Source organism: Epithele typhae (assembly GCF_022376455.1).
Source record: "Epithele typhae strain CBS 203.58 chromosome Unknown BXZ73scaffold_44, whole genome shotgun sequence".
NCBI classification, from domain to species: Eukaryota; Fungi; Basidiomycota; class Agaricomycetes; order Polyporales; family Epitheliaceae; genus Epithele; species Epithele typhae.
In genome coordinates, this window is record NW_025954235.1 from 150,993 (window position 1) to 173,435 (window position 22,443).

Sequence of the window (22,443 nt, forward strand, 5' to 3'; positions counted from 1 at the left end):
AGGCATATCGCTAGCCAACGCTATTCACCATGATCCCCAAGACGCGGGCAGTACTCGTTTGTGCACGCCCACCAATGAAGCGCATCCGATATTTCAGTGCTGATATGCAGTAGGGGCGCATTTGAACACATTAGGTATCGCACTGAAATAGCGCAACGCGCGGGGATTTACGTACGAGATATGCCGGTATGTCGGTGCCATCGAGCCCGTCAGAGGGTGGCGAGGGTGAGATCGAATCAAGATTGGGATTAACAGAGGTCCTGGTTAAACTTGAATCTGAGCCTCTCGTGGGAGGATCTTCAGTTCACAAGGGAATGGTGTTCATCGCATGCAGCTGTGATCCTAGACGGCGGGAGACTGTGCTGGCATTGATCTTTCGCAAACGAAGTTGAGATATAGGGAAGCTGCCAGATGATCCGACAGTCAACACATACCCTGGAGAACGAACCTCTTCATCACGAGCCCAAACACCCCGAGTGATAGATCGCTGGCGAGACGGAATGACTTCGAGGAAAGGGAACGAACTTGGCGGTCCAGGCTGCAACTGGCCGAGGTACGGCGTCACTGACAGGCGCCATGAGAGATGTGGGCGTGAGCATGTCACATATCACGTGAAACGTGACAGTCGTGCTTCCGACGAGCTCGGCTTAAGCCAGGAGACGGTCGGAAGAGTCGGTACAAGGTGGATACAAATCTCGCGCTCTTCTGGATATATTCACGCCTCAGTCCTTCTCCATTCCCCAGCGAACGAAAGGGCGAAGAGGAAGTCACAGTGGGATCATGGAGGAGTACTAGTCTAAGTGAGGGGCCACTACTAGTTGCGCAATGCGCATCTCCCCAACGCGCGCGGTCGCGCTCACTGAGAAGCCACCACCGCCGCTCGACGCCATCCGCGCGCGCGCGCGCCTCCTCCGCGACGCGACCTCCCTCCCGCACGGGGCCACGCTCGACTTTGGCTTCGGCGTCCGACACCACGCCCTCCCGCGCTCGTTCGACGCGGGACGCTCGCAATCGCGACCCACGCCGTCTTCGAGGACCCGCACGCCGCGCACGCTCGTCGCGTACCCGCGGGTGGTCGATTTCAGTCTTGGTCGTCCTGTTCTCATAGCCGGGCGTCGTGCCTAGGCTTCTCCTACGGGAGCGTGCGGGCACCATGGCGCCGCGAAAATCCCGTCAGGGCGACATTCACAAAATATCATGCATTCTGTACTCGTCCAGCACGTCCGATCAGGAGTACAGTATTGGAATTTCAGCGTTTCGACACGCACCAGCCTACGCGAGGTTGATACATGTCACCTTGAGAAACATCTCCGGGTCCTTGTCGCCAAAGCTCGCAGTGGGGTAGGCCACGCTCGCGAGATTCCAAACGAACCCCTTTGAGCCGCGTTCGAAGCGGAAAGAAGCGATGAGCGACGACAAGACGACCTCTGCAGGACAAACCTGGTGAGAAGCGGAGATCTCAAGGGAAAGAAAGCGCGGAGACTCACTCATCTCGAGCTGCGAGAACTTGAACCCGCTGGGATCGGTAGCACATCAGTTGTGACGTGCAAAGTTGGAAGAAAAATCGGGCATACATGCACGAGTACCCTCCGCCGCCGAACGAGAATCTGCAAACACACCGTGAGCAGAGTCCTCAGGCAGGGAAACATGCTGTCGACACTAACGAGTTCGCGTAGATCCCGGGAATGCGTGCTTCCTCGACCGCGGTTGGGAGCGGACGGAGCCACCGGTCCGGGTTCCACTCGTACGCGTCGTCACCCCAGAGCGCTTTGTTCGTGTTGCACGCGACGATGTTCGTGAGGACCGTCATGCCCTTCGGCACCGCAATATGGTCGATGCCGTTCACAGGCTCGCTGAGCGGGAGGACGGTGTCTTGCTTGGCTCTGTTGCGCGCCACTGATAAACATGCTTTTGAACTCGAGATAAAGAGCGTTCACTCACTCTCGCAGCGAGAACGAGACCGAAGGGTGCCTATCAGATAGAGAGCCAGTTCAAAATATCGGGAGTTCAAGAGGACACAGGTACTCACACTCGCATTGTCTCACGACAGACCGCGTCCAGGTAGGGCAGCGCGCTCAGCTCGTTATACGGGATCTCCTGCCCGTAGTGCTCGCGAGCCTCGAGCACCTCGCGCCGGAGCCGCTCTTGGGCCTCCGGGCGAACCGACAGAATATCAAGCGCGCGCGCGAGAGCGTTCGATGTTGTGTCCACGCCTGCCACGATGAACGTCCTGCCAGAGTGTCAGCTCGTTTGAACACCCAAAGAGGTAAAGGATGGACGTACGCTATCTGCGCCACCAACTCCTCCTCAGGAAGCCTGTCATCCTCAGAAGCCGCCATGTTCTCGCGCACTACATAGGCCTTAGCCCAGTCGAAAACGCAAAGAGGGTAGAAACAAGCTTACGCAAGACGCTCATGACGTCCTTGCCCTCCCCAATCTGGTGCAAAAGCGCCTCGTCTCCCCGCTCGATCGCCTTCTTCTTCTCCGCAACCAGCCTCTTCGCAAACGCGTAGATGATCTCCACCTTGCGCCGCACGCTTTGCACCGCCGGGTCCGGCCAGAGTCGCACGACAAGCCTGCGCAGCCACGACGGGCCCCGGACGTCCTTGACGAGTGTAAGGAGCGCGAAACCGTACGTGACGTCGGCGGTCGACGGGCTGCATGAGGCCGATGTCCACGTCAGCGAATCGCGAGGATGGAGACGAGTGAACGCGCACAAGAACGACTTGACGTTTTCCGTGAACTCGTCTTTCGAGTCCTCCACGAGCGGGTCGAAGCTGTGCCCGAGCGCACCCTGGCCGACGAGCTCGAGCGCGGCGCGCCCCATCCAGCCCGCGACGTCGAGCTCCTCTTGCCCGGCGCGGACGCGCGTGGCCATCGCGGATTCCAGCTTCGAGCGCGCGCGTGTGAGCATACGGCTCTGCTACGAGCGAGGAGGGTGTGATCCGATGCGCACCTTGCGGACGATCTGGTAGAAGAAGGGCGTGATTTCGCGCATGTACTTCGCGGAGAAGACGGGGTTGAGCATCTTGCGCTGGCGCCGGTGTGTCTCGCCTTGTGTTGAGAGCAGCCCCGGACCGAAGAGGGCCAAACCAGCCCTGGAGGGGTCGATAGAGATGAGCAACGAGGCTGGGGAACTGCAGAAGTGACGAACTCTATCGACACGTCGCTCCTCGACCAGATGTCTTGATTTTTGATGTAAATGGTGTGCATTGCCTTCGGGTCGTACGTCAGGAGTCCCTTTGCCTGTGATATAAAAGGTGGGGTTATAGAATGAAGACGGAGTTCGGGGAAGAATTTACTCCAAAGAGGCTGTGGATGAGGCACGTTGGGCCATATGCCTCCGATAGGCCTCGAACGTAATCCCAGGCGTCGCATTGAAATAGTTTGCCGATGTTACCTGGGGGCTCATGTTAGCTGGATACGAGATGATGCTCGCCCGCGTACCTGTGACCCATGATACAGACTCCGGTCCGGGAAGTTGCTCAAGTTGAGGTCTGGGGATAAAAAGCCCGCGCACGAAACGCAGTCCGATGTATCCTGTGATCGCCGTGAACGCTATGAGTAGCAGCGAAGAGGTCATGGTGGGAGAGATGGATCACGAGAACCCTGCGCGAGCTCGGTATACGTATATATACCCTGTGCCGTCAAGGAAGCAGATCGTAGTCAAAGAAGCAGGTCGCAGTCAAAGAAGCAGAGCATTCGGAGTAAGAGCGGTGATGATTGAATAATAGCACGCTCATGGGCGCGAAGTGCGAACAAGCCCCGCGATACGGGCCGATCTACGAGATGATTATATCATTCCCATGAGGCAGATGCCAGAGGAGGTTCTTATGCGAGGGAGACCTTTAGCACCATCTCGGGTTCCGTGTTCCCAACCTTGGCGGCCGGGTATGTGACGCCGGCAGAGTTCCAAAAGAACGGTTTGTCCGACCGCTCGAAGCGGAAGGACGCAATAAGCGTAGAGAGCACGATCTCTGCGATGAACATAGTTAGCTGTGCGGTGCGCCCACAAGAACGGCAGCACAACGCACTCATCTCGAGCTGAGAGAACTTGAACCCGCTGAATGGGGAGATATAATGAGTCAAATGCACGATGAGGCAGCGCGTTGACGTACATGCAACCATGTCCACCCCCGATGAAGGTCATCCTGGTGAGGATCATCAGCGATGAGACCTTGGGGATGTGTATATTCCGACTTACTGGTTCGAATAGAGGCCCGGGATGCGCGCGTCTTCGAGAGCCTTGGGAAGCGGTTGCAGCCACCTCTCCGGCTTCCACTCAAAAGCGTCTTCTCCCCATAGCGCCTTGTTTGTGTTGCAGGCGCTAACGTTGACTATCACTGTGGTATTCTTCGGTACGATGATCTCCGACATTGGCGACCCGTCCTTGCCGACCACAGGGTCCGAGAGTGCGAGAGCGACGTCCTCCTGAGATCTGATGGCGATTTGTCAAACACAAACCGTACAGAACAGAGATAAGACGCACTCCCGGATGACCATTACAACGGGAGGGAACCTGGGATGTCGTCATCTTTGATAAATCTCCGTGACATATGCGTAGGAGGAGTACGTACAGGCGGAGGGTCTCACGGCAGACAGCGTCGAGGTACGGGAGCGCCATCACCTCGTCGTACGGAATATCGTTGCCGTATTGTTCCTTTGCGTGCCGAACTTCCTCGCGGAGACGCTCTTGCACTTCAGGGTACTGCGACAACTGATCGAGCACGCGAGAAAGAGCGTTGGAAGTAGTATCGACGCCCGCGACGATGAAGACTCTGTGATTCGTCAGGCAAACAAAGAGAGGGAATAGCACGGAGAAAATATTTACGACATTTGAGCCAGAAGCTCAACGTCCGGAAGGCGATCTTCTTCAGATGCGACCATGTTCTCCCGCACTGTAAAGCTGCGTGAGATTTTGGTCGGCGGTGGCAGATGTCGCAGAAACTCACAGAGGATGCTCATCACGTCCTTTCCCTCTGCGATCTGGCTCATGATCTCCCCCTCGCCCTTGTCGATCCGCGTCCTCTTTTCCGCAAGCATCTCTTGCGTGCGTGCGTAAATGAAGTCCACGTAGTAACGCATCCGTTGCACGTTCGGGTCAGGCCACAAGCGAACCGCGAGGCGGCGAAGCCACCGCGGTCCAACACCCTGAACCAGAGGGAGGACGGCGAGCGCGTACAATACGTTGGGGATGGAGGGTCTGATCGAAGTGTTAGTATCGTGATCAAGCGGAAGGGGGCCGCAACGCACACCATAGACTTGACTGCCGCAGTGAACTCGTCCTTCGAGTCCGTGATGAGAGGGTCGAAGCTGTGTCCGAGCAGGCCTTGTCCGACGAGTTCAAGCGCGGCGCGGCCCATCCAGCCGACCATGTCGAGATCGGTGGGTCCGTCGCGAACACGCGTTTCGATGGCGCTCTCCAGCTAGCACAGGGTTTTGTGATTTGGAAGACCGCGATCGAGATACAATACACACCTTGTTCACTATCTCATGGAAGAAGAGCGTGATTCCGCGCATGTACGCAGCGGAAAACACCGGGTTTAGCATTTTGCGCTGCCGGCGGTGCATGGCGCCTTCGGTTGACAGAAGTCCCGGGCCGAGAAGTGTATTTCCGATCCTTAATAAGCTAGTTGAGTTTTAAGCAGCACGGCGGGGGAAACAAGTGACGAACTCCCGACTGAGCGTGCTACGTTGAAACACCTCTTGTTCCTTGATGAATATTGTGTGCAGCGCTTTGACATCATAGGTATGAAGCGCGCGCGTCTTCAGGTGTACAAGGTCAGCGATCTTATTCCCCTTCGAAGAGACACCAAAACACCCACTCCGAAGAAGTCGTGTACGAGGGAGACAGGGCCGTAGTCAACGACGAGCTCCTGCATAAAGCTCCAGTTGTCCATGCTAAATATTTGGAGCATGTTCCCTGTTGCTATCGCTTCAGATGATGTCCTCACGATGCGCAGCAAACGCACCAGTGAAGAACGAGTCCCTAGGGAGTCCACGTATGTTGTCGAGAGGAGAGCGCGAGAGTAGGCGTCGTGCTACCCCCCATGACGTGTACAGTAATGTGGCCGCCAGGCCCACATAGGCCGCTGAGGAAATAGCGGGCATGAGGAGTTTGGTGGACTGGAGTCTGTTATGAAGGGCAATAGTGGTCGAATCTGCCCCCTGCGGATCCCAAGCAAGCCTGTATATACGCACGTACGCGAGAACACCCGACGCGATCCCGAGTTCCGACGGCGCAGCCAGTGACTATGATGAGTTTGAGTTCGAGCTTTGATGCCTCACGAGGCCTCGGTCGAAGATGCCAGCAAAACGATCACGGTTGACAGTTGGAGCGATGGTCGTGCCAGGGCGGTGCGCGGGCGGGTTCCCCCGATGCGCCGCCGCGTTTACCCGACGCTGACCTGACACTCACTCTATGTTAGCATAGTCACTTCCCGACCCGCATAGCACATATCGGAAGGGTGCACGAGGGTATGCTGTGCACGCTGAAGTGGAAGAGGAGGAGACGTTCGACTTGGATCAAACGAGCGAAATGCACACTGGGCCGCAAGGCGCCCGAGATAAGATGTCTTTGGCGCTTGTGCCTCCGATGCTGCGGAGCGCGTGGTCGAGTCACCGGACAACGAATCCGATGACCAATCTCTCTTACGCCGACTCAATGTGCTCGAGTCGCGCCGACGATTCAGGTTCATTGAAAGACACAGCCTGGTAAGTACTAAGCACATCAGGCCTATCATCAACTTCGCGCACTGGCGAACTTGACTCGCGGCCCGCCACCGAGGGACATCAGTAACTTCCAAAATCCCTGAATCCCTGGGTCCCTGGATTTCAGAGATTTCAGGAATCCAGGGGAATCGGGACCATACAGGACGCACAGGGCGGCACAGGGATCCAGGGTGCCCGGTGCGCGCAGGGATTCAGGCGGCGGCGGCGGCGGCGGCCTAGGGATGGGAACACAGATAAGAATAGGTATACAAAGTGTTCTAATGTACACGTCAAGCGCAGAAGGTAGTGTTCGCCGTCACGTTCCCGGCGCGGCCACTGCTCAGTGCTCACGACGCTCAACCAGCGCGACAGCTCCTCTCACGAGGGCGTGGACTGCCCGAAGGAGCGTGAGTTGAGCGAGCGACTGACTGGCGTCATACTGCTTCGTGCGCAGGAACGTGGGGGTGACGTCGAGTGCGTCGATCAGGTCGCGGTGCTGGCAGACCCAGAGTGCGGTCGCGTCGAAGTTGACGAGGCACTACTGCACACACTGTTAGCGGGGGCGGGCAGGCGGGACGGGGCGCACGGCAGACCTTGTGGAAATTGGTGCAGAACGAGTTTGCGTGCTCATTGATGGCAGCGAGCTGGCTCTGCTCGCGGTACTCGGGGCAAACAAAGGATATGCCGGCCCACGCGGCGTCGACGTGCAACCAGATGAAGGGGTAGTCTTTCACTGGACGCGGTCGGCATGATCAGCAACCACGGCGCTCTGAGAACCGTAGGCCCCGCACTCACGGATTTGCCCGATTTCGTTGACGCGGTCCATCGCGCCCGTGTTCGTGGTCCCGACGGTCGCGACTGCGCGATTCAGCAGGATCAATAAGAGGTTATGGGAAAGTGCTCACCGACCAGGAACGGACACTTTCACCAGGCGATGTCCTCCTCCACCGCCTCGCGCACCATCGCACCCCCGGGCAGCGCGAACCCATCCTCCGCGCGCACCTACAGGTCGTGCACCTTGAGGCCGAGGACGAGCGCCTCCTTCACGCCGAGCCATGCCAGTCGCCTCATAGTACAGCCAGAAGCGAGCAAGGTCGGCGAGCGAGATGAGCACGGGGCGGCCGTGGATCATGAGCACATCGGGGGAGCGGGCGAGGTGCTCGACGGTCGCGCGGAAGAGAAGTTTGCATTGAAGGGCGAAGATTGTAGGAAGGCGGAGACGTGCGCGCACGCCCAAATCGGGCGTGCGGTGGTGAACTCCCAGTTGACGATGCACGTCTTCAGGGCGGCCAGTGAGTATGACAAGATTGAAGAGAACGGGAGCGACAACACGTACGATCTTCGAGTTGTCATTCTCGAGGTTCAGATCGTAACAGTCGATACCTGCGCGACCCTCACCGGCACCCGTGACCTGCGCGGGTTGGGCATACCTGTGACGATCCCTAGAGGAGGGCTACATCTGCGTGGCTCAAATGGACAACTACAGCGAGGACTTACCTGGCCATACGGAGAGCGTAGCCTTCGCTTGAGGGATGTCGCCTGCAGCAGCCTGCGTGGTAAGCTCGCGGAACAGAGCGTCTTCCAAGTTCCACCTGCTTATCGGAGGCAGCATTAGGTCGGTGTTGCGCGGAGCTGATACTGGAGAAGAGAAGCCTGCCAGCCCTAGGGCGCACAACGGGGAAAAACGCGGGAGTGAAGGAAAGCAGAGTGAGATTGGGTCAAGAAGAAAGATGAGAAAGCCGCGTGCGGTGGGCACCGAAGACGCGAAGGAATAGGGCGCCTAACATGAGTCGCCTCTCACCCTCCTCCCATCTCCACCACTTGACACACCGCCTGAGGACAAGTCATAGCGCTATCAGCGTGCTCACAAACGCGAAACAAGCCACACCAAGCCCATATGAAGGCTTCATGCTATGGATAAGGTGGGTACTATGGATGCCCATATCCAACATATCTCTGATCATCTTTCGACGCTTCGACAGACCTATTACACCCTTCTTTCGGCTGTGTGGGACAGAAAGTGTCAGGTGGATGGGCGTACGATCAATACTGGGTGAGTTGTTTATCTGAAGCGTCCAGTATCCCGCTGTACGTCAGGCTCGAGCATCTCCGCCAGCACTTGTACGCCAAGACCGGACTTCTGTGCAACACCAGGTACGACACCAACCTCCTTGATGAGCTCGCGCCCACCTCCCTCCGCAACCATATAATGGTGTGTCCGCTCCGATATCATACTCGTTTCTCACAACATATCCATAAAACCGTCGTCCAGATCCTCATCTTTGTCAGCCAAGATGTTCCCGCGGCCGAGCGGCCGAGCGACGCACATGAACTTGCAATCGGGCGCAAACCGCGCGCGGTCGCGTGTGGGCTTGCGTCGGTTTCCGTGCTGACTCAAATTCTGTTTTTGTTGACTGCAGCGTTCAAGTCCCCCGCGGTCTGGTTGAACTCGAAGCAGCACCTACACACGCACGGGATCTTCCCCTCGGCGGAGCACGGCTCGAGCTCGCCCCCGCAGTTCACCGTCGGGTTCGAGACCCCGCTCGTGTCTGGGGTGCACGATCCCCCGCTCTCGACCCGGACGAACGCAGGGGTGCTTCCGTGCACGGCCTCCCCAAATCGCTCCCCGCGTACGCCGCCCTTTCCGTCCTCCGCGCACTCGCACTCACGTGTGGCCACCGGGGAGAGCGGGTCCGGATCCGGGAGCGCAGGCGACGGCTCGGACTCGGAGGACAAGTACTTCGTGGTGTCGTGCCTGCTGCTGCCCGTGCCGCTCCCCGCGGTCGCGTCGGCGAAGTGGGACCTGGACCCAGACGCGTATGAGGAGCGGAACTCGGACGTGCAGGCCTGAGCTGCTACGTGCCAGGTGTGCTTCTCACCGCCCCGATGGTACGCTGTTACATCGTCGACTACACCCACGCGTCCGACTACTCCGTCGCACGCGGTCTCGTGCGCGCGCGATCATGGGCAAGCGGCTTTGCTTCGGCGCGTGCACCTTACGTTGACGCCTGCTCGACGTACGCGATCTGTATCTTGATGTACTCCGTGAGGAGAACCCTCGCGGGGCGGGGCGGCGCTCGTCAGTTGTACCTCGTCTGTATGCCTAAATGTACGATAGTGTGTCGGCGAAAATGAATGCAATTATATGCCTCCCACCTTCCGGATCCCTGAATCCCTGACTGAACTGGCCGACCTGGCACCCTAAACGCCCGGAAACGGCCTGGGCGCAAGGACGCCCGGAACGAAATCCCTGGATTCCTGGGAACCCTGGTCAGGCCCCCCAGGACCCCACAGGAGTTTTGGAAATTACTGACGGATTTCTCAACGAACTCGCAAGATCCCTACACGTAGTCGGACCTAGTCGCAATTGAATCCTATGAACGGAAATGCCGACGTCTGACTGACCAGCTGACGAATCCCCTCCAGCTCCGTCATGAAAGGTATAAAAGGGTTGAATTAAACTCCTCACACCCTCCCATCTGCCCCTCGCTTCGCTCGGAATGTCTTTTGCGATCGCCGACCACACCAAGCTCACGACCAACGCAGACGGTTCCTGGACGAGGAAGCCGTCCAGCTTCAGAAACACCATAGAGAAAGGTGGCCAGTTCGAGCCCGAGAAAGGTCAACTTGATGTTTTTATTAGTCTTTCTTACGTTGTGAGCTCACACTTCGCTGTAGGCCGTTATCTGCTCTACGCTGGCTATGGCTGCCGTGAGCCATCTGCTTCACACTCGTGCTGCTTTGATAGGCTGTAACTCACCAGCCTCCTTGCAGCTTGGGCGACCCGCACGCTCATCACTCGCAAGCTGAAGGGGCTCGAGGACATTATCGGTAAGCTATTCGAGGCGGCCTTTCGGATAATACTGCGAACTAACAACATACGTCGTCTAGATGTCGTCATCGTGTCGCCACGGATGACTGAGATGGGCTGGCCATTCGCCAAGGTTGACCCATTCCCGGGTACAAACGATGACCCCCTCTTTGGCGCTTCCCATCTGCGCGAGATATACCTCAAGGCGGAGCCCGACTATGACGGCAGGTGCGTCTCGATGTAACAGGATGAAGAGGATATTCCCAACCATTGTCTGCAGGTACACTATTCCCGCACTATGGGACAGAAAGACGGAGACTATCGTGAACAACGAGAGCTCAGAGCTCATCCGCATCTTCAACTCGGCGTTCAACCATCTCTTGCCTGCCGACAAGGCCGCCATCGATCTGTATCCTGAGCATCTGAGGAAGGAGATCGACGAACTCAATGAGTGGGTATATACCACTGTTAACAGTACGTTCGGACAACACTGGTGGCATGCCGTTTCTCATCGCTCAACTGTTTTTGCAGACGGCGTATACCGTTGCGGCTTCGCTTCCTCCCAAAAGGCTTACGAGGACGCGATGATCCCTCTGTTCGAGTCTTTGGACAGGCTCGAGAAGATTCTCACTGGCAAAGAGTACCTGGTCGGAGACCAGCTGACCGAAGCAGACATCAGGCTGTTCGTCACCATTGTATGTATACGGTTCGCTTATGATCTCCCGGAGGACGACGCTCAACTACTCCTCCAGAACCGCTTCGACGTTGCCTACTACACGCTCTTCAAATGCAACCTTCGCTCCATTCGCCACGATTACCCTGCCATCCACCTGTACGCTGTGTCGTTCCGCGTCTCGCATCGAGTTTCCTAACGCCCATGGTCTCGTCAGGTGGTTGCGTAAGCTCTACTGGGGCGACAAACCCGCGTTCAGAGAGACATCGAATTACGACCACATCAAGGCCGGGTACTCGCACACAAAGGTATGCGCTCTCTTCGACGTTACGAGCGCTGGTCTAATCTATCCGGTACGTCATACAGAACGGTTCAGCTGCGATCGTGCCTATGGGCCCGCTTCCCCACATTCTCCCTCTTTGAGCTCGACGGTCCCATGCGCTCTCTCCGATCCCTTGTACAGTACCAGTCTTCTTGAACCCATATGGTTGTCGGAACGTCACCGCGTTGCGACTCCCCCACTCCCTTCGAGCGTTCATGTCTCTGGTGGTGCTTGAGTCTCAGAGTCGCTGTGTGATTCTCATCTCTCTAGGTGAAAGATACAACGTAAAGTTCATATTCAGCTACGCAGTGAGGGGTCGTTACAGTGTCGTGTCTACCGAAAGACATTATGATATGCAGGTCGTAGAGATAGTTCGTGAAACAAGAAACAACGTGGAGAAGATCGCTGGGACGGGAGTGGAAGCCACCGGACGCTCACAAAGGCTTCCTTACGCCTCCGAAACGCTCAGCCCAAGGAGGTTCAGATCGCTGTACGAAGGCGGTGGCTTCCTGTCCTGTCTCGGGGGCGCATGGTACCGAATCCACTTTCTGGGGTCGTCATCTCGCATCTCGTTGTGTGCGTTCTCGTTGGCGATCACCTGAAGCCGCGGCGTCTGTCCGGCGTTCTGGATGGGTACGAACACAGCGTCCGCGCCATACCCGAAGCCCGCGACGTCCTCGCCGCGGTGCCACTTCTCGAAACCGAGATCGCGGTAGTCCGGCTCCGTTCTAAGTCTTTGGAGAGGAGGAAGGATCCCTCGGATCTGAAGCTTGCCTGAGAAATATGAGCGCGAAATATGGTACGGATACGGCGAAAAGAGCACGTACATCGTCGAGGAGGCTCGGATGGGTAGCACGCGTCGTGGTGCACGTCTCTAAGGTATTCCTCCGAGAAGTACGGATCCAATCTCAGATCGAGTCCGCTCGGCCTTCGCTCGAGATCCGGGTGCAGCATCTGCGAAAGCGCGATCAGACCAGCGATCGCACGTACCCGCACCGCGCCTGGGTCACGCACCTTCATGCACAACCTCCACTCGTCGCCGTCGCGCGCCATGTGATCTTCATTTATCATACGGAGCTCCTGAACCCGAGGCTGGGCCCGCACGAATCGCATCCGTCGACGAGGGCTTAGATCTTCCCATCTGTTCGAAGGAGATTCCTGCCATTCCTCCGGCGGTGGACCACTGCGTCTGCCGAACATGTGAAAGACGTCCACTCCTGAGAACAGCTCGAGACAAGCCAGTCCGAGCGAGTAGACGTCCGATTTATGGCAGTAGAACTCATCTTCGTCCTTGAGTTCTTCAGGAGAGAGGTACTCCGCAGTCCCGTCGACGCCAATGATGTATCTCTCAAAGTCGGACGCGGACATGTTCGAGTCAACACGCTTGGCACAGTCGAAGTCGGAGAGCACGATGTGGCCGTAGGGAGAGGTGATGAGGAAGTTTTCCGGCTTGATGTCTCGGTGAAGTATGCGGTGTTTCTCCAGGTACCCCACCGCGAGGACCTGCAAGGGCGATATCAGATGCGTAGCATAACTGAGATATTGAAATGCGCATACCATCTCGGCGCAGATCTGTCGCTTTAGTTCCCCGTCAATCGGTCCAGCATCCATCAGGTGCCGGAGGTCCCCGTAGCACAAGTCCTGAGAAACGCATGAGAGAGGGTGGCATGGACAAGAACATCAAAGGCCAACGCACCATAACAATGTAATGGTTATTAGGATCATCTCCGCCTGAGAGGATGTGGGCGAAGAATGGAATGTTCTCGCTCGTTGCGTACGCCATGATGTCGAGCTCCCTGACCAGCCGTTGACGGTCATAGTGGCGGTAATAGTGCCACTTGTGCACAACCTTGATCGCGACAACCCGGTTCAAGTCTTGGCATGCTGCGAAAACGCGAGCGAGCCCGCCTTGCGCCAGCGTCCCGAGGATGGTGTACAGGTGCCCACCATATGATATGACGTCATTGGTCTCATTACGGCGGTTGTTGTACGGGTCGCGAGGACTCTTGTGGGCGATCCCAGGCTGGATACAACGCACGAAGGCATCATGAGACGTGTCGTCAGGAATTGGTGGAAGCGGTTTGCTGGAGAGATCAACTCGAGGCCGCGAAGATCGGGGGGTGAGCGCAAGCGGCGAAAAGGAAGGGAGGGGCGGAATTTGCTCGATTTCTGTACGCGTGGCGGGGCTGAGAGGTGTGGTGGGATCGTCCGCATCTACTTCACGAGTGGAAGACGGAGAATCTATGAAAATGCGATCAGTGTTTCGTATACGTTGTAACTGTTTCCGAGCCTACATGTCGCATGGCTAGTACGAGCGTCGGCGCTCTCAGTGGGCACATCCGATGCTTGGACCTCGATGACTTCTTTTCCCTCTATCGCATTTCCCTGCGGCGCAGTAGTGCCTTGTGAAGATGAGATGAGGAAAGCGTGCTTCCGGTGAGCGGACTTGTCACGATGGTTCGAAGGCAATCTCGGAGAACCGAATCGTATGCCTCGCTTCATAGGAGAGGGCGTGATGGGTCCTAGTGAGGATGGGCATGTGTCGGGCGTGAATTGAGCTGGTGTGTCGTGCCTTCTGCGTGCAAACCTTTTATTCCACTGAAGACTGAGATAAACGGAATTTAAACGTACGTGGACAGCGATGATGCATTCCTGTCCCGACTGGGAGAGTCTGGTCGTGAAGCCTTGCGCCACCGAGGCGGCGACAGCTTCTTCCAGAACGTGAACCCTATCGCCATTTGAACCGAGGGAAGGGCGTGAGGTGACGGCGCACGACAAACGAAAAGGGGAGCACATACATAAAGTCCGCGAGTGGCACTATGCTGGAGCAGTCAGCAAATCGCAACGAAAAGGTTGTACAAGGCGTGCTCACCTGATTGGTTTTCGTTGTGCCGTGCAAAACTCCAGATAAGCATAAGAAGCAGCTCGTAGTCAGGACCTATGCGGACATGGATACTGGAACAGGGAGCAAGTACAAGTGATGTATTGTTTTCGAACGCTACCTTGACGCCGCCCGCGCATCATCATCACGAAACGCGCACGAGATAGAACGGCACCGATCTCTAAAGCGCCTGTTGATCACGGCATGAACTGTTTTCGTCATCGATTTTAAGTATGATCATGGTTCGTCTAGTAGACGAAATGTGATCACCTATCGTCTTGAGCTGAATTTGTACGATCATTTTGCAATCTGTCTGACGATTATAAGATCTGTTAATGTGCAAATGATCGCGGGTACACTGAGTACAGACACGACGGGCAGCCCAGGGGCGTGTGAGAGCGGGAAATGTTTCCAGACATGTTATTGTATCGACGCCTGGGCGAGACTCGGAAATTTTGACGGATACTTTGTGGATACTAAAACCGTTTGTCAACATGCGCCCAACATTTCCGGGTCTTTGTCAGGTAATCCGGCTGACAACATGTGCAAGTCTCGGAAATGTTGAAGATCAGATCACGTGCACGCTGCCGATGTCCAGGTTCCCGCACTTGCGAGCACTGGGATTTATGTTTCAGACAACTCAGGGGATGCTAGGATCGATTTCGTGTACCACGGCGGACACGAGGCCGCGATATGACGGTAGTCATGTGATCTGAACGTCAACATTTCCGAGACTCGCAAATGTTGTCAGCCGGATTACCTGACAAAGATGCGGAAATGTTAGGCGTATGTTGACAAACGGTTTGAGTACCCTTCATCATTTCCGAGTTACTGGCGGAGTCTCGCCCAGGCGTCCATATAATAACATGGTAATGAACATTTCCCGATATCCGGCGCCCCTCGGCTGTCCGTCGTGAGAGCATTAGATTACCAGTGAACGAGCATTTGACGATCGGCTGCTGATCAAGCCCCGGTGGCCGGGAAGTACCAGATACCACGTGATCCGGCGTGCGCGCAGGCCCTTTGGGCTGCCTGCCTGCTGCTTCACGACAGATTCCTCTTCTCTGTGCCTGCGTCTTCGCTCTTCAGCTCCAGAATGGCCCCCGATCCTTTCGCCAATGGATGCGGCATCTCTTAGAGCGGCCAAAACTTAGTCAATGTCGTACTTGCAATCACTACAGTTTATAATTGCAAGTGCTACTACAGGCAGCATGCTCGCGCGCAGATTCATCTATGAGATGCAGAAGAGGCTTTGATAAGCGGAGGTTGACCAAGACAAGGACTGAAGCACAGATAAAATTGGCAGAACAGGGGGAGAGAACATGCGTGAATGAATACAGGGTATTACGAGAGACAGAGGGCGTGGAACGGCGGAAGACCTGAATCACTGGCAGGAAAGGGCCCAGCCAGCGCTCTACCACGGGCTGACGAGCTCGTCGATGTGCTCCTGCTGCCGCTGCGGCGCCTGTGTGAGCGCAGCGGTTCGGCGTGTAGCCAGCCCTTGAGCGTACGCGCATCATAGAACACCTCAAACGGCGTGAGGAACGCTGGCCTCTGGCTCGCGTGCTGCGGCCGCGCGAGCGACGGCATGCGCGGCACCTGCGGTCCATGTTCGCACCGTGGGGGCTGATAATGATGATCACAGGCTTGCAGAGGCTTGCCCTTCCCGCACGCCTGGGGGTGGATCGCTGGCCGGCGCGGCCGGCGCGTGCGCGTGCGCGGGGACGTGTAAACCCGGGCCCTGCAATGATGTCGGTGAGCTGGGGTCACGGCGAGAGGAGAGCACACAGGGGACTCAACGTAGCGGAACTGTGGGCCATACCGCGCCACAGCCTTCACACTCGCGGAGGAAGTGGCAGCGACCGCGAACCTGTTGAGAACCCACATGGTGCGCTGGGCCCGACCACGATTTGGGGCCGTGATGAACCACCATCCCGCATATTGTTGTGGATACGTGAAAGGCACGGTGTCGGACATGGGAGACCACGCACTATTTGAAGCACCGAGTTCAAGATTAGAGGGGGATAGCGAGCCGCGAGCGGTGGGAAGACGCACCAATAACTCCTTGCCTCCTTCTCAAAACGGCCCAGGACTTGTTCAAGCTGTGGGCGCATAATCGCCGGCGACGGCGAGGCCACCTTGCAAGGGCATACACACACGAGACGTCTCCAAAAACGCAAGACTCACCGGCCAATCATCCTCTTCTGTGTATGCAGATCGTCCGCGGGGTCTACATAACGCTTCCCGTGTAACGCACACGATCTGGCGCACCCGCTTCGGCTTCGGATGCAGCGGTGTGGAGGGTGAGAGTGCGAGTCGGAGAAGAGCCGTTCAGCAGAATTAGCGCCTGCCCGCGCGCGCAACGCAGACGGGCGTGTGCGCTTAGACGGCCCCTCTTTCTCGTTCCTCTCATGTCAATATTTGCCTGCTTATTCGTTCGTTCTATACGTCAATAGCTTCTATACCCGTCCCCAACGAAATGCCTCTGGGGGAGTTTCAACCTTAAATCCGCCACTGTACAGTACCTCAGCCTCACGATACTCTCCGCCACGGAAAGTGCTGATGCCCTCAGCTCCTCAGCTTTGAATTGATTCCTCTCCATCCCAATCCTCCCTCTTGCCTCCCTCTATATCACCACCATGGCCAGCACCTCACGCAAGAAACCTCGACTTGCACAGCGCACCACTGATGGGCCAGCTTTGGGCTACGCGCCCAAACGGACTCATCCCAACGGCAACACTCCTCCTAGCTTGTCGGTTTCTTCGAGTACGCCCGTCATTCTTTATCTGGCGTTTTCTCCCTCTTCTCCCCTTCCTATCGCGTCCATCCAACCACGTCCGCGTACACACTATGTGAAGTTGCGCACAACTCAGGGGAGGGGAGGTAGACCGTGCGCGTCGTCGAGCGAGGGCTGGGGACTAACTGCGGCGAGGGATAGGTCAATCAACAATGTGCTCGGCTCACGGCTCACGCTCCTCCTCGGCACGACTAGGTAAGCGCTCTACATTGGCTCCTACCTGTGCGTCTCCTCCTCCGCCCCGCTCACCACGCGCAGGGCATACAACATTCACCATGGTGTCGGCGGGTTCGTTATCGCGGCAGGCGCGTACCTCGGCATCAGTGCCGGCTTCCTCTGGACCGCCCTGGGCTCCCTGCTGCTCGCCTACCCCGCCGAGCAGCAGAAGGGCACGTTCATCGCCATCTTCTGGTTCATCTTCAACCTCAGAGGTGTCATTAGCGCTGCCACGGTCTCCCTCGGCGAAAACTTCGACAACACCGTGCGTCTCCCCGTTCTCTATCCCGCCCCAGTCACCCACCCCAACTCACCCTGCGTTTGACGCTAGTCTAACAGCGGTGAGCATTCGGCCCGTGGGCCCTTCCCGTTATTCCAACGCTGCTGACCCGTTTCCCTGAATCTAGTCGCCAATGGGACATCGCTCCTGCTCGCCCAGCCGCCGCGCACCCTCCGGGAAGTGCGCGCGCGCACCACCGTGTACCCTCCGGGGCGCGCGCGCACACCATGACGTGCTCCCCGTGTCCCGACGCGTCTCCGCCGCGCTACAGCCTGGGACCACGACCCCTGAGGCCTGACGGTCACCCGATGAGCCTGCGGCACGCGCCACACGAGCCCCTCTCACCGGGCAGGACGTCGAAAGGCGCGCGGCGGCTCCGTGCTAGCCCAACCTTTCCGTGCTGCTGCCATGTGAGCAGGCCGGGCTCCCCCTCGCGCTTGTCCAGTCTTGCTGACACCTTTCCGTGCTGCTGCCAGATGCGAGTCGAGTATTTTTTCGAGCTACTGACGAGCACGCCCCTGCCCCCACGCACCTACCGGCTCCGACTCAGCAACACCGGCGTCAGCGTCCCGATCAGCTGGCTTATCCTCGTCCTCGTCGCTCTGCGTGGCCGGCTTCCACAAGCGCAGCACCGCCGCGTGCTGCGTGTGTCGTGCGACTCATGGTGTCGTTCCACTAGCGTGTCGCGCGTGCGACGAACTCTGCCGTCGGCTCAAGTTCGTTGGGGCGTCGTCGCGCTCTGAGATGAACTCGCCCTGCCACTGGTCGCCCCATGAACTACACGGCGATGCGCATGGCACCATCCGGAGCAGGTGTGGGTGAGTCGCGGGCGAGGCGCGGGCGAGGCGCAGGTGCTCACCCGTTGATTACAACTCCGCCGTTATCGTTTCTCATCCATACTGTACCTACCATACTGTATAGACGTGAATAATACTGGATTTCACGCATTTATGGGCGTTTGCAGTCGATCTGCAACAGCGAAACATTTCAGTGCATCTGAATTGGTCTTTTCGTGGCATTGCACCACCAGGAAATGGTCGTTTCGAAGTGCGCTCACGGTCATCTCATCCCTGCGCCACGAACCGGCCATGATCATACTGTACCTCAGCAATGATCACTGTGCACCCCATCTCAGATCATCTGTACGCTCAGGCTAGATCACCACTCTCAGAAAACATGTTCATCATCGAACATGGTGTCCCCAGCAGATGATCGGCACTGTTCATCTCGGCCCGAGGCAATGACCGGCCCTGCTCAGCCCGACCCGGGTAGGCGACCGGGACCGTTCTATCTCTCACGTACAAATGATAACTCTGGATCAAGCTACGCCTAGGTGGTGACCATGCTCTGAACTGTGCGAAGCCCAGCCATGATAACGTCCTATCATTCATCCCCTTACGAATGTTCGTATCTGTTCATCACCCCTGCCTGGGATGCTCGGTCCCGTTCTACCATGACGATTTTCTGTCATAAATTGACACTGTCCGTTCGACAAAGAATGGGATGATCTCCACAGACTGCACATGACCTGCCGCGACCATCTGTAGTTCTGGTCCGGGCGCGTTTCGTGATAAGGCTGTTTGCAGCTCCGGCTCACTTCGCGGGTAAACCCGCAATGATCCGGAGCCGTGAGCCGGGGATCATGAGCCGGACGGCTCCAGCTCTTTCCGGCTCCGGCTCCCTGCAGCTCCGGATCAAGGGGGCTGAAAATTGGCGGATCTGCGGGTCGATCCACGGATTATCCGCAGACTCTCAATAAATATGCGTATTTATACTATGTGAGATATGTCATTCGAAAGCCATTTGAAGCAGCTTTCTAGCGATATAACATGTGTGTGATTTGGTGCAAAAGCGACTGAGATATTAATACAATACTATTTTCTGTCATTTCGAGTGCTTTTGGCGCCTGCATCCGGCGTCTGCACGCGGGAATTCGTCCCGATCGGGCAGTGTTCGGATTCGAATGCGGGCCTCGCGCGTCACTTGCTCGCCGTCATCCCGCCCCCTCTTCTCACTCCTCCTCCGCTTGCCTTCCACCCTCCGTCCGCACGGCATCGTCGCGTGTGCGCGCGCCGCCGTCCTCAAGGCCTCAAGCCCAGGAGCTGTGCCGTGGGGTCGCGGTGAGCTCCCGCGGCCCCGATCTCCTCTGGTGAGTTTTCCCGCGTCCTTCCCCATCTCGCGCTCACACTCTCGCGATCCCCCGCCTTGCCCCCGCCTTGCCTTCGTCCTCCTCGTCCCGCGCTTTGCCCTCTGTCTCCTCCGCCTGCGCTACCCTCTGCCTCTTCCCCCACGTCCCTGCCCTCCTCCTCGGATTCGCCTCGCGTCGCTCACCACCAGGTACCTCCGCGTCGTCTTCAGCGCCACGCGTCTCGCGCGCACCTCCCGTCTCGCGCGCACCTCCCGTCTCGCGCGCACCTCCCGTCTCGCGCGCACCTCCCGTCTCGCGCGCACCTCCCGTCTCGCGCGCACCTCCCGTCTCGCCCGTGTCTCGCGTCTCGCCCGCGTCGCCCACATCTGCCCCGCGTGGCCGGATCCTCCGCCCACACGGCGTCATCCCGCACGCGTGCGTGGCCGTTCTCTGGGGTCGCGGTGAGCTCCCGCGGCCCCGATCTTCCTTGGTGAGTCCTCACCGCCCACACTGCTCCCCGCGTCGCCTCCCCCTCCCCCGCGCTGGCAATGCCTCCAACCCGCTCCCTGGACGGCCCTCGTCCTCGTCTGCCCGCGGGAATTCGACCCAATCGGGCGATGTTCGGACTCGAACGCTGCGTTACGCGCGGCTTGCCCGTCCTACCTGCAGCCCCTCAGGCCTCCTCCTCTCCCCGTCCACAGGCGTCATCTCGCGCGGCCGTTCCCAAGCCTGGGAGTTGAGTCATGAGATCGCGGTGAGCTCCCGCGGCCTCCTTTGGTGAGTGCTTGACTTCTTCCCGCCTCCTCTCTTCCCCTCGTCGTCTCCCCCTTCCAGGTTCCGGCCACGCTCAGGCCAACGGGCGCGCCCGTCTCGCGCTCGCGCTCGCCCGCGCTGCGCTAGTCCACTCCGCCTCGCCTACTCCGCCTCTCAACCGCCCCCGCGTTGCCAAATCCGCGTCACGTCGTCCGCGTCACCGACGTCGCTCGCGTCGCCCGCATCGCCCAACCTCTGTCATCGCATTCGTGCGCGCCCTGGTGAGTTCCCCGCTGTCCCCGCATTGCCTTCCGCTCTCCCGCGCTGGGAGCACCCGCAACTTGCTCCCTGGACCGCCCTCGCCCTAGCTCTTGCGCCTCACGCCCACGTCAGCCACTCCACCCGTCTTGCCCTGCCTCGCCGAGTCGCTGCCGCCGTCTCGTCCACCTCGCGCTCGCCGGCCTTGCCCACGTCGTTGCCACTTTGCCCATACCGCCTACGTCTCCCTCGTCACCCACCTCGAGCAAGTCTCCCACCTCGCCGGTCTTGCTCCCCCATCGCCGACCTCGCCCGCACCCGCTGCCCCGTCCCCCGCCTGCCCTGTCCCCTGCCTGCCCCGCATCATCCGTGCCACCGACCCCGTCCGTGTCGCCCTCAGCCGCAAGCATCACCCACCTTGTCCTCACCCACCTCCCCCTAACCCACCATCGCCCACCTCACCCACTTCGCCTGCGTCTCGCCCGCGTCGTCATCTGCTTTGCACCCGCGTCGTGCCCGTGTCACCCGTCGCGCGCTCGCCTTGCCCCCGCCTTGGCCCCGCATCGCCCGTCTCGTCCGCATCGCCCGCGCCGCCCACCTGTTCCGGCACCGCTCGCGTCACCCTCGCCACACCCCATCGTCCTTTCCGCATCGCCCTCTCCACCTCGCCCACCTCGCCCATACCCGCGGGTCGCGGCCCTGCTCGCCGCCTATCCCTTGTCCTCCGCGTTGTCCTCAGCGCCACATGTCGCCCATGTCGCCCGCCTGCCTTGCATCGCCCATGTCACCCGTGTATCGTGCCCGCTTTTCCCGCCTCGCGCATGCCTCGGGTTGCCCACCTCGCTCGTTTCGTCCAATTGTAGTTGTAGTATCTTACTGTATGCTTGTAAAGTAGTAATTCTGTCAATGAAATACCTTTCCACTGGCTTTGAATGATCATGAATGACCTGAAATTAAACAACTCAGTGAGAATGATCCGTATGAGCCTATGATCCGCACTGACCCACAATCTGCAGCTCAGTTTGTGGCTCGACCCGTGGATCACGGCTCCGGGTCGCGCGGCTCCGGCTCTTCCAGCGGCTCTGAGCTGTGCGGATCTGGATCAAGGCCGAAAATGTCACATGATCCGTGGGTTCGGATCCGGATCATCCGCGGATCGAGCCGCAAACAGCCTTATTTCGTGATGATGAACATGGGATACAAAAGCGCGCCACTTACGAGGGTCGTCTGGGTTCTTCTACACGCACTAGGATCGCTTTGTACCAAAAGGCGCTCATAAAAAAGGATGAGGGACGGTGGTCAGGGGCCTGAGCAACATGGCAAAGGCCCAGGGCGCAATTCATGTGCCCAGTCGCGGGGTGACATGATAGCATTGGCGGCTGTCACGTTTTCGGTGCTTCTAAGCGTGACCAGTGATCACGCCGTGACTCTGTACTTACGAGGCCTCGTGACTCGTCCACTGCCTCTTCCTCCTCGTTTCATCCCACTCTGAATCAGCTCTTCGCGCAAATTCATGGACGTGAGAGCCTTTGAGTCGTGGATGGAGCAGTGTGGCATCCGCAATGAGGGCACCATGGTGATCCATTCCAGCGGCAACGGGGTGTCCGTCATCA

General features: G+C 58.2%; 7 protein-coding genes across 7 annotated transcripts; 3 read left to right on the forward strand and 4 right to left on the reverse strand.

Annotated features, from left to right (window-relative positions):
- Positions 1–1,272: 1,272 nt before the first annotated feature.
- On the reverse strand, positions 1,273–3,583 carry BXZ73DRAFT_103787 (cytochrome P450; the record flags this gene model as incomplete). Its single annotated transcript, XM_048015689.1, has 13 exons — positions 1,273–1,427; positions 1,488–1,516; positions 1,575–1,607; positions 1,665–1,883; positions 1,942–1,971; positions 2,030–2,230; positions 2,284–2,350; positions 2,404–2,657; positions 2,718–2,890; positions 2,957–3,098; positions 3,155–3,246; positions 3,303–3,400; positions 3,448–3,583. The coding sequence occupies 13 exons, from the start codon at positions 3,581–3,583 to the stop codon at positions 1,273–1,275; spliced, it is 1,629 nt and encodes a 542-aa protein (XP_047875394.1).
- A 248-nt stretch (positions 3,584–3,831) lies between these two features.
- Positions 3,832–6,111, reverse strand: BXZ73DRAFT_50922 (cytochrome P450; the record flags this gene model as incomplete). Its single annotated transcript, XM_048020528.1, has 13 exons — positions 3,832–3,977; positions 4,035–4,063; positions 4,119–4,151; positions 4,205–4,438; positions 4,490–4,519; positions 4,578–4,778; positions 4,832–4,898; positions 4,953–5,203; positions 5,254–5,426; positions 5,479–5,620; positions 5,675–5,766; positions 5,826–5,923; positions 5,973–6,111. The coding sequence occupies 13 exons, from the start codon at positions 6,109–6,111 to the stop codon at positions 3,832–3,834; spliced, it is 1,635 nt and encodes a 544-aa protein (XP_047875395.1).
- Positions 6,112–8,624: 2,513 nt separating this feature from the next.
- Positions 8,625–9,562, forward strand: BXZ73DRAFT_103789 (uncharacterized protein; the record flags this gene model as incomplete). The annotated part of the gene is made up of 5 exons (XM_048015690.1): positions 8,625–8,633; positions 8,694–8,731; positions 8,791–8,923; positions 8,984–9,077; positions 9,132–9,562. The coding sequence occupies 5 exons, from the start codon at positions 8,625–8,627 to the stop codon at positions 9,560–9,562; spliced, it is 705 nt and encodes a 234-aa protein (XP_047875396.1).
- A 649-nt stretch (positions 9,563–10,211) lies between these two features.
- Positions 10,212–11,618, forward strand: BXZ73DRAFT_50877 (glutathione S-transferase; the record flags this gene model as incomplete). Its single annotated transcript, XM_048020520.1, has 9 exons — positions 10,212–10,332; positions 10,390–10,422; positions 10,486–10,542; positions 10,603–10,750; positions 10,803–10,996; positions 11,054–11,217; positions 11,275–11,354; positions 11,413–11,503; positions 11,562–11,618. 9 exons carry the CDS (start codon positions 10,212–10,214, stop codon positions 11,616–11,618), a joined length of 945 nt encoding a protein of 314 aa, XP_047875397.1.
- A 1,108-nt stretch (positions 11,619–12,726) lies between these two features.
- BXZ73DRAFT_16224 (kinase-like domain-containing protein) lies at positions 12,727–13,020 on the reverse strand (the record flags this gene model as incomplete). Its single annotated transcript, XM_048017529.1, has 1 exon — positions 12,727–13,020. A coding segment is annotated over one exon (294 nt), but the record flags the coding sequence as incomplete, so codon positions are not given.
- Positions 13,021–15,812: 2,792 nt separating this feature from the next.
- Positions 15,813–16,375, reverse strand: BXZ73DRAFT_103792 (uncharacterized protein; the record flags this gene model as incomplete). Its single annotated transcript, XM_048015691.1, has 3 exons — positions 15,813–15,863; positions 15,926–16,139; positions 16,194–16,375. 3 exons carry the CDS (start codon positions 16,373–16,375, stop codon positions 15,813–15,815), a joined length of 447 nt encoding a protein of 148 aa, XP_047875399.1.
- Positions 16,376–17,037: 662 nt separating this feature from the next.
- BXZ73DRAFT_79430 (uncharacterized protein) lies at positions 17,038–21,693 on the forward strand (the record flags this gene model as incomplete). Its single annotated transcript, XM_048023082.1, has 14 exons — positions 17,038–17,390; positions 17,454–17,676; positions 17,751–17,752; positions 17,819–18,101; positions 18,168–18,336; positions 18,371–18,505; positions 18,656–18,738; positions 18,827–18,959; positions 19,239–19,416; positions 19,586–19,840; positions 20,029–20,280; positions 20,489–20,573; positions 20,671–20,853; positions 20,941–21,693. 14 exons carry the CDS (start codon positions 17,038–17,040, stop codon positions 21,691–21,693), a joined length of 3,087 nt encoding a protein of 1,028 aa, XP_047875400.1.
- Between the last annotated feature and the right edge of the window lie 750 nt (positions 21,694–22,443).